The 12,132-nt window shown below is 48.5% G+C and overlaps 4 protein-coding genes across 4 annotated transcripts; 1 reads left to right on the forward strand and 3 right to left on the reverse strand.

The window, feature by feature from the left end:
• Positions 1–710: 710 nt before the first annotated feature.
• Positions 711–4,034, reverse strand: F4813DRAFT_396517 (OPT superfamily oligopeptide transporter; the record flags this gene model as incomplete). Its single annotated transcript, XM_049247835.1, has 6 exons — positions 711–1,689; positions 1,758–2,008; positions 2,086–2,110; positions 2,161–2,456; positions 2,575–3,007; positions 3,069–4,034. 6 exons carry the CDS (start codon positions 4,032–4,034, stop codon positions 1,276–1,278), a joined length of 2,385 nt encoding a protein of 794 aa, XP_049099332.1. The 3' UTR covers positions 711–1,275.
• A 1,251-nt stretch (positions 4,035–5,285) lies between these two features.
• Positions 5,286–7,612, forward strand: F4813DRAFT_87100 (uncharacterized protein). The gene is made up of 7 exons (XM_049248985.1): positions 5,286–5,938; positions 5,997–6,016; positions 6,069–6,105; positions 6,164–6,237; positions 6,312–6,700; positions 6,753–6,848; positions 6,924–7,612. Exons 1-7 carry the CDS (start codon positions 5,728–5,730, stop codon positions 7,339–7,341), a joined length of 1,245 nt encoding a protein of 414 aa, XP_049099333.1. The 5' UTR covers positions 5,286–5,727; the 3' UTR covers positions 7,342–7,612.
• A 38-nt stretch (positions 7,613–7,650) lies between these two features.
• On the reverse strand, positions 7,651–9,145 carry F4813DRAFT_361193 (Alpha/beta hydrolase fold-1). The gene is made up of 2 exons (XM_049243507.1): positions 8,858–9,145; positions 7,651–8,775 (listed from the first exon to the last, which is right to left on the reverse strand). The coding sequence occupies exons 1-2, from the start codon at positions 8,951–8,953 to the stop codon at positions 7,999–8,001; spliced, it is 873 nt and encodes a 290-aa protein (XP_049099334.1). The 5' UTR covers positions 8,954–9,145; the 3' UTR covers positions 7,651–7,998.
• A 143-nt stretch (positions 9,146–9,288) lies between these two features.
• Positions 9,289–11,245, reverse strand: F4813DRAFT_361195 (uncharacterized protein). Its single transcript, XM_049243508.1, has 2 exons — positions 10,684–11,245; positions 9,289–10,568 (listed from the first exon to the last, which is right to left on the reverse strand). Exons 1-2 carry the CDS (start codon positions 10,684–10,686, stop codon positions 9,519–9,521), a joined length of 1,053 nt encoding a protein of 350 aa, XP_049099335.1. The 5' UTR covers positions 10,687–11,245; the 3' UTR covers positions 9,289–9,518.
• Positions 11,246–12,132: the final 887 nt, after the last annotated feature.

Below are 12,132 nucleotides of genomic sequence, written 5' to 3' on the forward strand. Positions count from 1 at the left end.
CATTCGTAGGTATATTCTGGAAGGTATCTTACGAAGTTAGAAAATAAGCCTCCGTAAAAAGAAACAACGGTATTAGTTATGGATTGGATCATTCTATAATGTTGTGCTTACACAGAAGACTGAAACTCGTCAGGAGTTTAGTCTACGTGTCGTCTGTCAGGATTCTAGATGAGACATCTAAAACAAAGGACATGTTCAGTATGTATAGGCACAGACTCTTGTAGACAGATTAGAGTTCCTCGCGGAATAACGAAGTTGTTTCCCTACTGTTTAGTTCCACCTCGTGACATCGTCATTTTCGCTTTGAAGTGGCTGTCCATGTATCACGAGGTTGAAACCAAAATGTGTCATATGTCGAAGATGCTGCAAGGCTTTTTTTACATACACAAAGGAAGTCCTTGACTTAGGTCCTGAGTCACGGTGTTATCTGATGATCCACCAGATAATATCGTGACTCCTATAGTAACCATGACACCGTGCTAGATCCCTTTTTAACAACTACGCATGCTAATTCATAGATAATGTATATTGCCAGTAGGCTCTATACCGCTTATAAACCTGAGTTGACCGAGTTATTAGGTGCCAAGCCTCATATACCTCACCTGGCTCCAACACACAAACGTGATAACATATACCCAGACCTTTTTCATAGTTTGGCAGTAGAACCAACTAGCTTCGTCTACAATTCATTACTTCCATGTTGGTGTCATGCAACCCGTAATCAACTCGACGTACATAGCCGAGAAGTAAATCTATATTTAAACCTAGTTATCTAGAATCCTGACACTCCAAGTTCCTCCTCTCTTACAAGCTACGAGGAAACAAGACCGCCATCAAGTTACAACTTGACTCAACACACTGATAGGAGTCACAGGCCTAGCTATATCAACCAATTCGACAAGCTGCTTGACTCCCGCACTTCTATCCCCTAAGTATTATCCATGTTCCAGCTGTCCTTCCGGGTAAGATCACCCCGTATTTCTATATATTGGTAACCTAGAACGATACGTTAAGGAGGGCGGTCAATTATTCGTTGAAATCAAGTGATCGGTGTTAAGTGACCCTGCTGTTATGGATTCCCAGTCCGGCCGAAGGTTCTCCGATATCTATTTAGTAAAATTCCCATCGTCTCAATCTACGAAACATTAGGTAGGTACCTGTGATTAGGTTGAATATCCGTTCATTCGACTAATCTTCGCCTATTTAATCCAAATATAGTGCTAGTATATTCGTAATATATATACTTTAAAATAAGATGCCAACAGGACAGCAACTCTATTCAAGCGCATAGCATTTCTCCACGCTAGCCGCATCATTCCCCCACCAATTCGGCATGCCAATGACCTTTGCGCTACCGAAGATTAAGAAGATCAAGAGCATGTTTAGGTTGAACCCCGCGTCGAACGCAGCCGCGAGGATAAAGTTGTACTTGGCCCATAGCTGGTAGCGGTACCTGTACGCCCAGAACATAACGACGAACCCTCCTATGAAACGCGAGAAGTACCCCGTCGACACGTTGCCGTAGAAGATAGACGCGCCGCTGAAGAAGATGGTGGTGTTGAAAAGGTGGAATTTGGCGCGAGGGAATAGCCGGTGGAGCGCGTATATGATGGCCGGACAGGCCGCGCCGACGAGGAAAGCATAGGGGAGAGGACGAAACTGTTCTTGTTGGAAGAGTCGGGTTGGCCCCTTTTGAATAGAGTCAGTATCTAGCGTTCGTGTGTAGTACTTGAAGACTAGAAAACAAGGCAACTTACTAGTAAAACATATTGAACCCCCATAGTCAAAGAGCCGGCCAGACTTTGACCTGTCCATATATGGGCTGGATCATCAACGGCTCCAGTTAGGTAGTCGCGCTTGGAATCCATGATCCAGCGCATTGCTGCATAATTGATCGGCACACCCATAGTGATTCCGAAGATTTGCGAGAAGAAAACCGTACGTTGAGGGACGTGCATGTAATGCCCTATTTTTTGATCTTGCAACATATACTGGGCCCTATACCAGGCTATCATTATTGTTAGTATTCATTACGAGGAGGGAGTTGAGTGGAAACGGGTAATCGATGGGACGAGGGTATCATACCACCACCAGCCAGAGCACCATACACCTGATGAGCAAGATTAGCGTACGAAACACTCGTCAGGACGAAAGACTTACGCTAGCTCCAATGGGATTGCGATGAGTGCTTAGGTTTTGAACCATTGTACCGTATAGCAATTCATTGAACGTTCCGATGGGCAGTTGGAAGTTGCTAATGGCATAAAGCCAGCCGAGAGGCACGACGATAGCAGCTCCTGTCGCAAGTGCCACCAAGTAAGTCCACCAGGGAATGAATATGATGTTCATCCCAACCATTGTCATTACACATGTAAATGAGGCGAGGAACAGCGTAATATACCACCACAGAGGAACCTCTTTATAAGATCTCATCAGGACGTTCAATCTATCGGAATCTACTTACGTTAGTACCATAGGAAGTATGTACAGAGGTTGGGTAGGCTGGTGATATAACGAGGCATATCAACGTACTGTGGACATATCAGCTTCAACGAATACCTCAGGATAGATTACCGGTGGGTATTCTTAAGACATACCATTGATGATTGATTCCTTGGCCCGGGTTTTTCTGGCGGGCGCGGAATTTCCTGTACCCGTCTCTAATTTGGCCAGCCCCAAAGAACACGATCCAAGAGTAAGCCGAAGTGTAAGAGGCATAATCAAAGAAAATGGACCATAGGTAATGAACGCCAAGGTACAACGGGCCGTTTTCTTCGTAAGCCGTCTGGTTGAAGGTGTTTTGCGGTGTGACTAGATCGGTGACAGGATATTTGCTCCCATCGGCAGTACAAGCTCGGTTCGTCATCAGGCAATGAGGATAACTTCCAAGGTGTCCCCATTTTGCAGCGGGCAATAACACCCAACATGACATAACAAAGGAACAGAAAAGTACGACTTGCGACCACCAAGGACTCAAAAATAGCGGAACTCCGGCGAGATAGTTGGACTTTCGAATCATTTAGTATGGTTTCATTTATGCCTTATTGGAATTTCATCACAAGACTCACGATATTAGCCCAATCAAAGGAGAAATTGAGAAATCCCATTCCACCAAGACCAGATCCTATAAAATTAGCAACAGGATTATGAGGAGCAACCCAGCACAAAAAGGCCATCGAGTTCAGCATTGGGAATGCGTATTCTGGCAAGAACTGCCAGAGCGTGATGCCGAGGAGCACCCACCAGAACACGCGCATCTGCTTGCGCGCGGTCGGAGTCGGATTCTTGTTCTGTCGACTCTGGGTTTCGAAAAGCGCAGCTTGGCAAAGGGCCTGGAACCAAGGGTATGCAGGTTCGTATAGTAGGATTTGACGCGCGAGAGCAGCGAAGGCATACCCGGTAGCGTCAATGGACCACATGAAAAAGATGGCCGCTGCGGGGTGAAGGCGTTCGTTAAAGTAGAGGTCGCCAAGCGCGATAGGCGTGGTGCCTCCATTGCCCGTCGCACCAGAGGCTGCTGTTAGGGTGATTAAGACATGCTCCTTGACCGACCATGGACCTGGGTTCATGTTGAAAGACCAACGGGTGAAGGGAATGCGGAATTGGCGATTAGGAAGCACGCGGGCAAGCCAGAGGCCGACATAATTGGAGGCGATCTGGACGAAGAAAACTGAGTAGGGCGCATACGTGGTTCGGTAGCTGTTCATCGAAGAAAGAAAAGCTCCAGGGATAACGAAGAGAATGGAGAGAATAAAATATCGAAATGTTAAGGTGGGTAAAGTCGTGTCATCGTGAAGACTGACGACTCGCCTCACCTCTGGAGGGATCTGGCTGATCTCGGGGTCATTTTCGTCCTCGAGATCGGCATCAACCTCGACGGCGTCTTCGACAGGAAGCTTTTCTTTGCTTGGGCTGCCGTCCTTAACTATGTTCTCTGTCGAAAGAGGTCGTTGGTTGGCTGGAGGCTCAGCTGCGGGAATTGCGCTAGAGAACTTGGCTTCGTCCTTGGCTTCGCCCGAAAGGCGGGAAGACATCTCGGCAGCTTAAGTTCCTGGAATATATCGACGCCAAGGAGAAACTTGGATACTTGGCGGTGATAAACCACTTTTAATTATAGAACTTCACACTTCCCTTCAATTTGACGGAGCGCTGACTTAACGCACCAACGAAGGTCACACGGTAGGATGAGCGAAACCGTGAAGACCGTGAAAATCGCGAGGAACATATTATGTATTAAGTTTTTAATTAATCTTAGGGTAGTATTACCAACGGTATAGATAGATCCAACCGCAGGGCCGATTGCATTGTGTAGGTACATAGCGACATACTATGTAGTTCGTGTTGCTGGTCTGTAACCATGTAGCCGATGGTTGAAAAGAGTTAGCACCAATCACGCAATCGTAGCGAATATAAACGTCTCGCGGTGTGTGGGTTATATCTCGGCGCATCTCACCATCCGCATTGCGTCTAGACAAAGCCGGGTAATACCACGGCCATGGATCAAACGGTTCTGCTGATAGGTTTAGGATGGTTTTAGTGGTTCGTCGTATAGACTTGCCTACCTCTTACCCAGGGTCGTAGTGTTATCCCTGTTCCTCGGGTAGACATGGCAGACGCGGTGGACATGACAGCGTCTTTTTTATTTTCTATGTTGGTAACACCAAAGCAAAAATCCAAAGCGGCAAAAACTTAAGAGATGGGTTAGCATGTTAGTATCAGGTACTCGGATGCACGGCATGATAGATCCAAGTACATAGGTATTGATGTGGAAAACTGAATGGAATGTTGGATGAGGATGAGGATGAGTCCTCTGATAGGTGCATAGGTAAGAAAGGCAAGAAACAAAGCCGAATCTGGTGAAGGAATTGAAAGGCTTTACCCATGTTGGTGCTTAGTAACAACAACTGAATTATACACTCGGGGAGCTTCAATTGATAAATTGATAGGGGTAGTTGGAGGCTTGGTGAACGACTACTAGGACTTAGGTGTAAGCCACCGGGTTTCTCTGCGGACATCTTCTCAACATGGGATTTGTCAAAGCCGCACCAGTATAATCAATATATACTTTGGACGAACTACAGACGTGTGCCCTGCGGAATTTCGGGAAGATCTATATCCCTTCGTCGCGTCTCGCCGTTTTCCAGTGACAAGATGTCTTAGAAACAGCCCCCCCTCCTAGGACCACGCATGTTTTTCTTATTTCAGTCAGCTGTGCTTCAGCTCAGAACTGGATATTTTGTTACTGTACCTTCCATTAGTGGGTCTTTCAGTGAGGTTCAGTATTCTAGAAAACGACACATATGAGTGTAAAATTTCAGTCGCTGCTGTATCTTACTCCGGTCTTACTACCGTATAGCATTGCTACTACTTACGAATAGGACTTCGAAGGGAGACATCCAATGAACATGATATGGATATGTCGTATAACGCCAAAAGCCTCGTTTCTGGTATTACGTTAGCCTCGTCGGCCTCGTCAGATGTCTCGGAACTCGCGAGCTGTCAGCAATGGCCACTACCATTAACTTATCCGAATGCCTGCATGTCATCGGGGGCGCTAGGCAGCAAGGTTACACATTCTGCCTTTCAATTTATAAGGTGCCATAAAACTTTAGGTATCCCTCGGCATATTTCTATCTATCGAGCATAGCTGCTTATAGTAACCCGACACATCTCGCCATTTCACAGCAAGAAAGGGGTCCCGCCTAAGTATTGTATGTATACGAAACCATGAATGGAGCGAATATGTTCAACCTTGACCAGTCTCAAATACCCAGCTTGGCGCCTCCACCGGGGGTGACGCCCAACTTTATCGATCCACCGACGATAGCTCCGACTTCTAGAATACTCACAGGCTTGACGCTAGCAATTATGTATTGCCTTTTAACTTTGCGAATTTATACTCGAGCGTGGGTAACGTGCAACATGGGGATAGAAGACTGTAAGTTTTCTTCTTCTTTATATTTGTTAGAGGAACATGCTAATGTGGTGGCTATAAGGCCTCTGTCTCGTCTCAGCGGTTAGGAGTGTTCAGATCCGTAGCCCACGAGAAGAAACTAATTGCATTTCAGATAGGTACTACTTGTTATTGTTCTCTTATACTTAAAGGTTCGTCACAACTGGAATATCTGTACCCACTCGCCCAGAGGCTTACAATAAGCAATAGCCTTTGATAATACGATGGGCCGCCATCAATGGGACATACCGATGTCTGAATTTCATCAGAAAGTTGTTCTGAAAGTATAGATGTCTCTTCCAAGCACTAGATTAGAAGACAATTGTGGTCTTCATTGACTAATTTTGATGTTACCTAGTATAGCTTTGCACCAAGCTACGTCTATTCGACTGCCGCGGTCTTCATCAAAGCGACACTTCTGGCATTTTATCTTCGCATTTTTAACCCCGTGAAGGGGGCTAGGATCCTCATTTGGATAACACTGGCTGTAGTGATACTCTTCTATTTGATCGTCGTCATAACAATCCAGGTCACCTGTAAAGGATACACTCCAACAGCGCAGATATTCAACACCGATGCCGAGGTTGATTGTTCAGTACCGCAGGAACCTCTTTGGGTTACCACGAGTGTATTCAGCACTGTTACGGATTTACATTTACTTGCGATACCCGTGGCTTTGACTCTTAAAATCCGACTCCCACCCAAACAGAAGATTGGTGTGTGCTGTATTTTCCTCACGGGATTGATGTGGGCTTTCCTATTTCCTAAAGTTCCACGCTTAATTCTAACGCCCTCGTAGAGCTTGTATCTTTTCTCTCCTTTGCGCAGTGTATCGCGTGAAGGCGATACGATCTCATGATGTTACCTGGCTTGGTCACCTGGTATCTGCGTTCGCGTAAGCTCTACGACGACCACCACTGGCGTTTTGTTCTTTGCATTTCTATAGGCGAACTAACACCATTTCTCTTAGAGCGGTCGAGCTCAACGTAGGGATTTCCTGTAGCTGTATGCCGATAGTCTTCGTCCCATTCCGCAGATTGACTCGAACCGTCTTACGGGATTCCTTACCCAAATTCATTTCGACTTATCGAAAGCACAACCATAGGGAACTACGACATGAACCTAGCGATCCCGAGATTATGATACAACTAGAGCAGCTACCCCAGGTACCTAAAAGTTCATGGACGGGGTTAAGATCTTGGGTGCGCAAGGTACACATTTCTCAGTCCGGACGAGTAAACGATGTCTCTACTTATAGGGAAATCGCCTCAGTCGATATAGATTATCATAAGCATCTGAGGAAAGAGTCTCGCGACGCCCGGCCACCTCAATACATCCCGGCCGAGATACTTCAAACACCCCAGAGAGCCTTGACAAGTAGGGCATAAATATCTAGGCTGTCTTCCACATAAATTTATGTTTTCACGCTCCCAATACCCCCTTTTCTCCTACCCTCACCAGATCTGGAAAACCTCAGGATCCTATTGAAAAAAAAAAGAGAGAAAAAAAATAAGACTGCTGATTATTCATCTACATGATGACAACTGGGTAACGGCTTCAGCACTTCCCGCGCCATCGGGATAAACCAGCTTACGAGATACTGGCTGGATCTACGATAAAGCTTAGAGTAGACAAGATCAGCGCATGGTGTAGTTACACGGCCTAAGTATTTTTTAAAATAATAATAATAAATGAGAATCACTACATATTTTGCCTCCTCGTTTAACGGTTGGGAAAACACACGCTACCCCTATTTCATGGCCCCCTATCAACAAGCTAGTAGGGAAAAAAAGGAACTCCAGAAATCACGACACGCCGAACTATTCCTGACTAGACCATAACCCCCTCCCGAGCTCATCAAGTGTACAATTCGCACTGCGTAATACGAACTAAGCCCCGGGCAGAAAACAACACCAACACTGATGTCCCTTACACCACCTCCTGGCCCTTCTCAATCCACCTCACCACCTCCGCAGCTACTACATCGCTATTCCTCTCCATAAACATCATATGGCCATTCCCACAGATTCCCTTCTCCTCCAGCCTCAAGTACTCCGTCCCCCTAACTCCCGCCTGCCGCAAGTACCGCACGACCCCCAGTCGTACTGCGCATGATACGACGCCTGCGCCGTGACAACAAGCACCCTCACGCGCACCAGATTGACCAGTTGCCGAGGTCTCCCCTCCCCCTCCCCCTCCGCCTGCCCCATGCAGTCCATCAGATCCGGCCCCGGCGCCGGGACGATCATCTTGGCGAAGTCGGCATCTGGATCGGCGACGGGCGGCACGTAGGTCAACGGTGCGTTGGCGATGCCGTAGGGCGCGCTGGCGCCGGGTTTCAAGCCGACCTTGCAGAACGGCGGGCGGGCGGGGTCGAGCGCGACGATCATCTCGACGGCGGCCGGGCGCACGTCCGCGGCCAGCCAGAGGGTTGGGGCCCCGGCCGAGTGTCCGACGAGAATGGCAGGCTTGCCGATGCGGTCCAGGAGCGCGGCGCAGGCTGCCTGCGACGTCGTTTCCTGCGTCGCGGCGTCGCTTGGAAACTGCTGCGCCGAGGCGAAGAATTGGTCGAAGATGGGATCGCCGATGCGGCCGGTGCCGGGCCATTGCGTGTGAAGCTTGGCTTGGGGCCATGTCCCGAAGTCCCTGCATGCGGTGAACATGGTCTGGATGGTCTCGGCTGGGTAGGTGATCATGGGTCCGTTGCCGGGATGCCAGGGGCTCCTGCCGCAGAAGGGCAGGTCGACAAGGTAGCACTCGAAGCCTTGGGATAGGAAGTACGAGGCCCAGCCTGGTTGTCCGTCGGGCTTTGTGAGCCAGTCCTGGTCGATGTTAGCATAACTACCTAATACTATGTATGACTGAGTAAGATGATTAAGGGGGTTGAAATTGAGACAACCTTACCGCGCCAGACCTTGTTGCGCCGTGGATAAAAACTATAGGAAAAGGTCTGCTTGGACTACTATCTGACTCCGCGGGGATAAGTCTTTCGACATACATTTGTCCTTGCCGCGTATGGTTTCCGGCATCATCTGGTACATATTGGCCACCCACGTAGAATACTTCCCGTCAATGAAGAAGGGAAAGGTTTGCTGTTGTATTGCCTTCCATAGCTATTTGACTTGGGCGTGGATATAAAGACTACAATAAGATATCCTCTACCATCAACGTATACGCGACATTAAATACAAGTCAGCAGCGACATGAGGAGACGGGGTCTTGATGATGACTAGACGCATATACTCGTAAACGATGCACTTATTCATTTATTCACTTATTCACTTAAGCTAGATATATAGTTAAGCCACATTAAACTCGTCGGCCAATCGTCAATTGTATCATTAATTTCATTTCGTTGCGCACCCTCCAACGACAACCACGCCGTCTGTCCTAAGGCACAGAACCTCAATACTAAGCCGATGCAGTAAACGCAGTCTTAAACGGAGCAAATCGAAAGCTTGAGTATCATGTAACCCCTAGTTAACTCCAGATAACGCCTTCGGCACCTAGGTAGGTAGTTTTCCCTTCCCTTCCCCCCCCCCTAAAACCCCCCTAAAACCCCCCTTTAACCCTCCAACTCGTGAACATACACCCCATGCGCTCCCCCTATCGCAGGACTCCCCTGCGGCTCCGGACTCATCGGCGAAACGGGCATCTGGCCCACACCCGCCTCGCTCTTCTCGGCGTAGTTCCCGTGCAGCGTCGGGTTGTACGCTGTATATCTCTTCTGGTGCTGGGAGGAGAAAGAGGCCGCGGTGGGCGAGAACGGGATCGAGGCTGCGGAGGGGGAGTACGGGACAGGCGTGGTGGCGGTGACTGCGCTCTTGGGCTCGTCGGCTGCTAGCTCTGACTGGAAGCTGGGGTACGTCTGGCCGAACGGTGGTGGTGGTGGTGGTGATACGAGGGAGCTCGGTGGGTTGGGATTGTTGGTGGTGCTGGGGAGGTCCTGTCGCGCCATGGATGCGGAGTCGAGGCTGGAGCCGTGAGTCTTTGCTCTGCGGCGCTTGCGGAGTAGGAGCGCTAGATATATGAGACACCCGATTAGCAGGGCGCCGACGCCTGCGCCGACACCGATGCCGGCTTGTGCTGCTGTGGAGAGGTTTGGGCCCGTGCCGGTGTTTGTGGATGCGTTGGGTGTGTCGGTGGGAGGCGTGACGGGGCTGCCGTCGCCTGGTCCTAAGTCTACTGGGGTGGGGGTGCTTGACGAGTCTGAAGACGACGTGGTGGATGATCCTGCGGATGATGTCGAGGATGTCAATGATGATGTCTCAGTCGAGGGCACCGTTATTGTAGTGGTCGCCGGAGTTGGATCTACAGATGGCTTCTTGCCGTCATACCAGGATAGAGTCCCGCCTAGACTTGTTGGAAGTAGCGCGACATTGTCGAGCTTCGGCTTGTCGGAGATGACTTGGGTGTCGCTGGAGCATTTGCAGCGCGCAGGCGGCTTCGAACCTGGCACGTCGCCGGCTTCTTTGCACGCTGCCCATATATCGTCACCATCGAGAATATCGGGATTGTCATCACAGCGCTGTAGTCCGGTCCACTGCTGGCTGCCGTACTTCCCCTTGTACGGGCAATTGGGCGCACTGTATTTTTGGTCGGTGCAGCCCGCTAGGTAGGTGATACCATCTAACCACAGGGGGGGGATCTTTGTTAGAAGAATAGGTCTTTTCATCTCTCGAAGAATGTAGGATATAGTTTGAGACTGCTACTCACAGTTCTTATGATAGCATGCACTATCCTCTAGACAAATATCGCCGGCGACACAGCAGTGCCAGTCCAAGCCGACGTCGACATTGCCGCAAGGGATATAGTCCTTCTTAGCTTCTGTGTCGACGGCATAATAGCAGGTGCCATTGGATATGTCTAAGGGATCGTCTGTCTCCATGGTGCCGTAATTGTGGGTGTTGAAGTTGACGGCACAACGTGTGAAAAACAAGAAACAAGGGATGAATGTTTGAAAATTGGATAAAAAAAAGCGGATTTGAAAGACGTGGTGGGAAAATGCAAAAAATTATCAGTGCCTTTTTTTTTCTTCTGTAATGTGACACTCTAGTGCTCTTTTGGATTGTTTGGCCTATTTAAGAGGAAGAGGAAGAGGAAAAGGGAGGGTTCGAGTAGGGTACTTGCAGAAGACAGCCGTCAAGTTTGTTTGTCAATCATGTCAACCATGTCAACCATGTCAACCACACATGAGCAACGCTAGATCCAATCATATCCACCGGTTGCGTTGCTGTATGGTGTCGTCGTGACAGTCAAATTTTATGGGTCGGTGAAGAAAAGATAACTACCTATATTAGTTTTGTCTTCCAGTTTGAAGTTTGAAATACTGAAATGTACGACAGCTTCGTTTCACTTATAACACCTCGTCGGTTTTATTCTGTTAAGTCTGCGGGCTAGATTATTCCCTCCTCTACTAATATTTCTATGAATTTTGATTATTTCATTATTATTACATCTTTTATTCTTTATCTCTATTTCCCTCATAAACCTAGGTACCTAGACACACACACACACACGATCTGATTCCATATCTCCCTCCCCATTCTCCCACCCGGTCTCTCCCTAAGATATTTCCGACGCCCCATATCCAAGCCCGCTCTAGACTCCCGTATATAATTGCACCGCGCCCAACGTGTAACGCCATAGGCTAACATAAAACCAGCCTAGAATTAGAAACCCCTAAACATGCTCGGTGGCGTCAGGTCATGCGACCACGTACTACCGGCCTCGGTGTCGAAGCAGGCCTTCCCCAGGAACATCGCGCGCGACACCCCATGGGGAGTATATTTTCTGATTGCGGTATGGAGCGCCGATGGACCGGCCCCGTCTAGTCCAGTTTTAGCGACCGAGACGCCGTCGTCCAAGTGGTATATTTAATACGTAAATCTCGGAGGGCATCCCGGAGGTCTTTATCCTCGGTGTTTTATGGGGTCTATAGAACATGTTAATTAGGGCTCTCTTGATATCACTGTCAGAATCGGCATGAAGAGTAGAATGCATAAATGTTATTTATAACCTAGTCATGATTCTGCAGCTGGCTGGCACTCAGGCAACGAGATACATCTACCCAAGTACCTACCCACGAAGCAAATGTTATATATCTAAATTGCAGACCAACTGTCAACCGACGCCCCTCGCTTGGGCGACTTGAGGTCAGAGAAAACCCCACCGTGGTG

The sequence above is a fragment of the Daldinia decipiens genome, assembly GCF_022478715.1.
Source record: "Daldinia decipiens strain CBS 113046 unplaced genomic scaffold F4813scaffold_18, whole genome shotgun sequence".
NCBI lineage: Eukaryota > Fungi > Ascomycota > Sordariomycetes > Xylariales > Hypoxylaceae > Daldinia > Daldinia decipiens.

Excerpts from the sequence above, each read along its gene's own strand:
- F4813DRAFT_361193 (XM_049243507.1), bottom strand. The coding sequence starts at position 8,953 with ATGTATGTCGAAAGACTTATCCCCGCGGAGTCAGATAGTAGTCCAAGC. Across the intron at positions 8,776-8,857 it reads GCGCAACAAGGTCTGGCGCG|GACTGGCTCACAAAGCCCGA; the intron begins GTAAGGTTGTCT and ends AACATCGACCAG.
- F4813DRAFT_87100 (XM_049248985.1), top strand. The coding sequence starts at position 5,728 with ATGAATGGAGCGAATATGTTCAACCTTGACCAGTCTCAAATACCCAGC. Across the intron at positions 5,939-5,996 it reads CAACATGGGGATAGAAGACT|GCCTCTGTCTCGTCTCAGCG; the intron begins GTAAGTTTTCTT and ends GGTGGCTATAAG. Across the intron at positions 6,701-6,752 it reads ATTTTCCTCACGGGATTGAT|AGCTTGTATCTTTTCTCTCC; the intron begins GTGGGCTTTCCT and ends ACGCCCTCGTAG.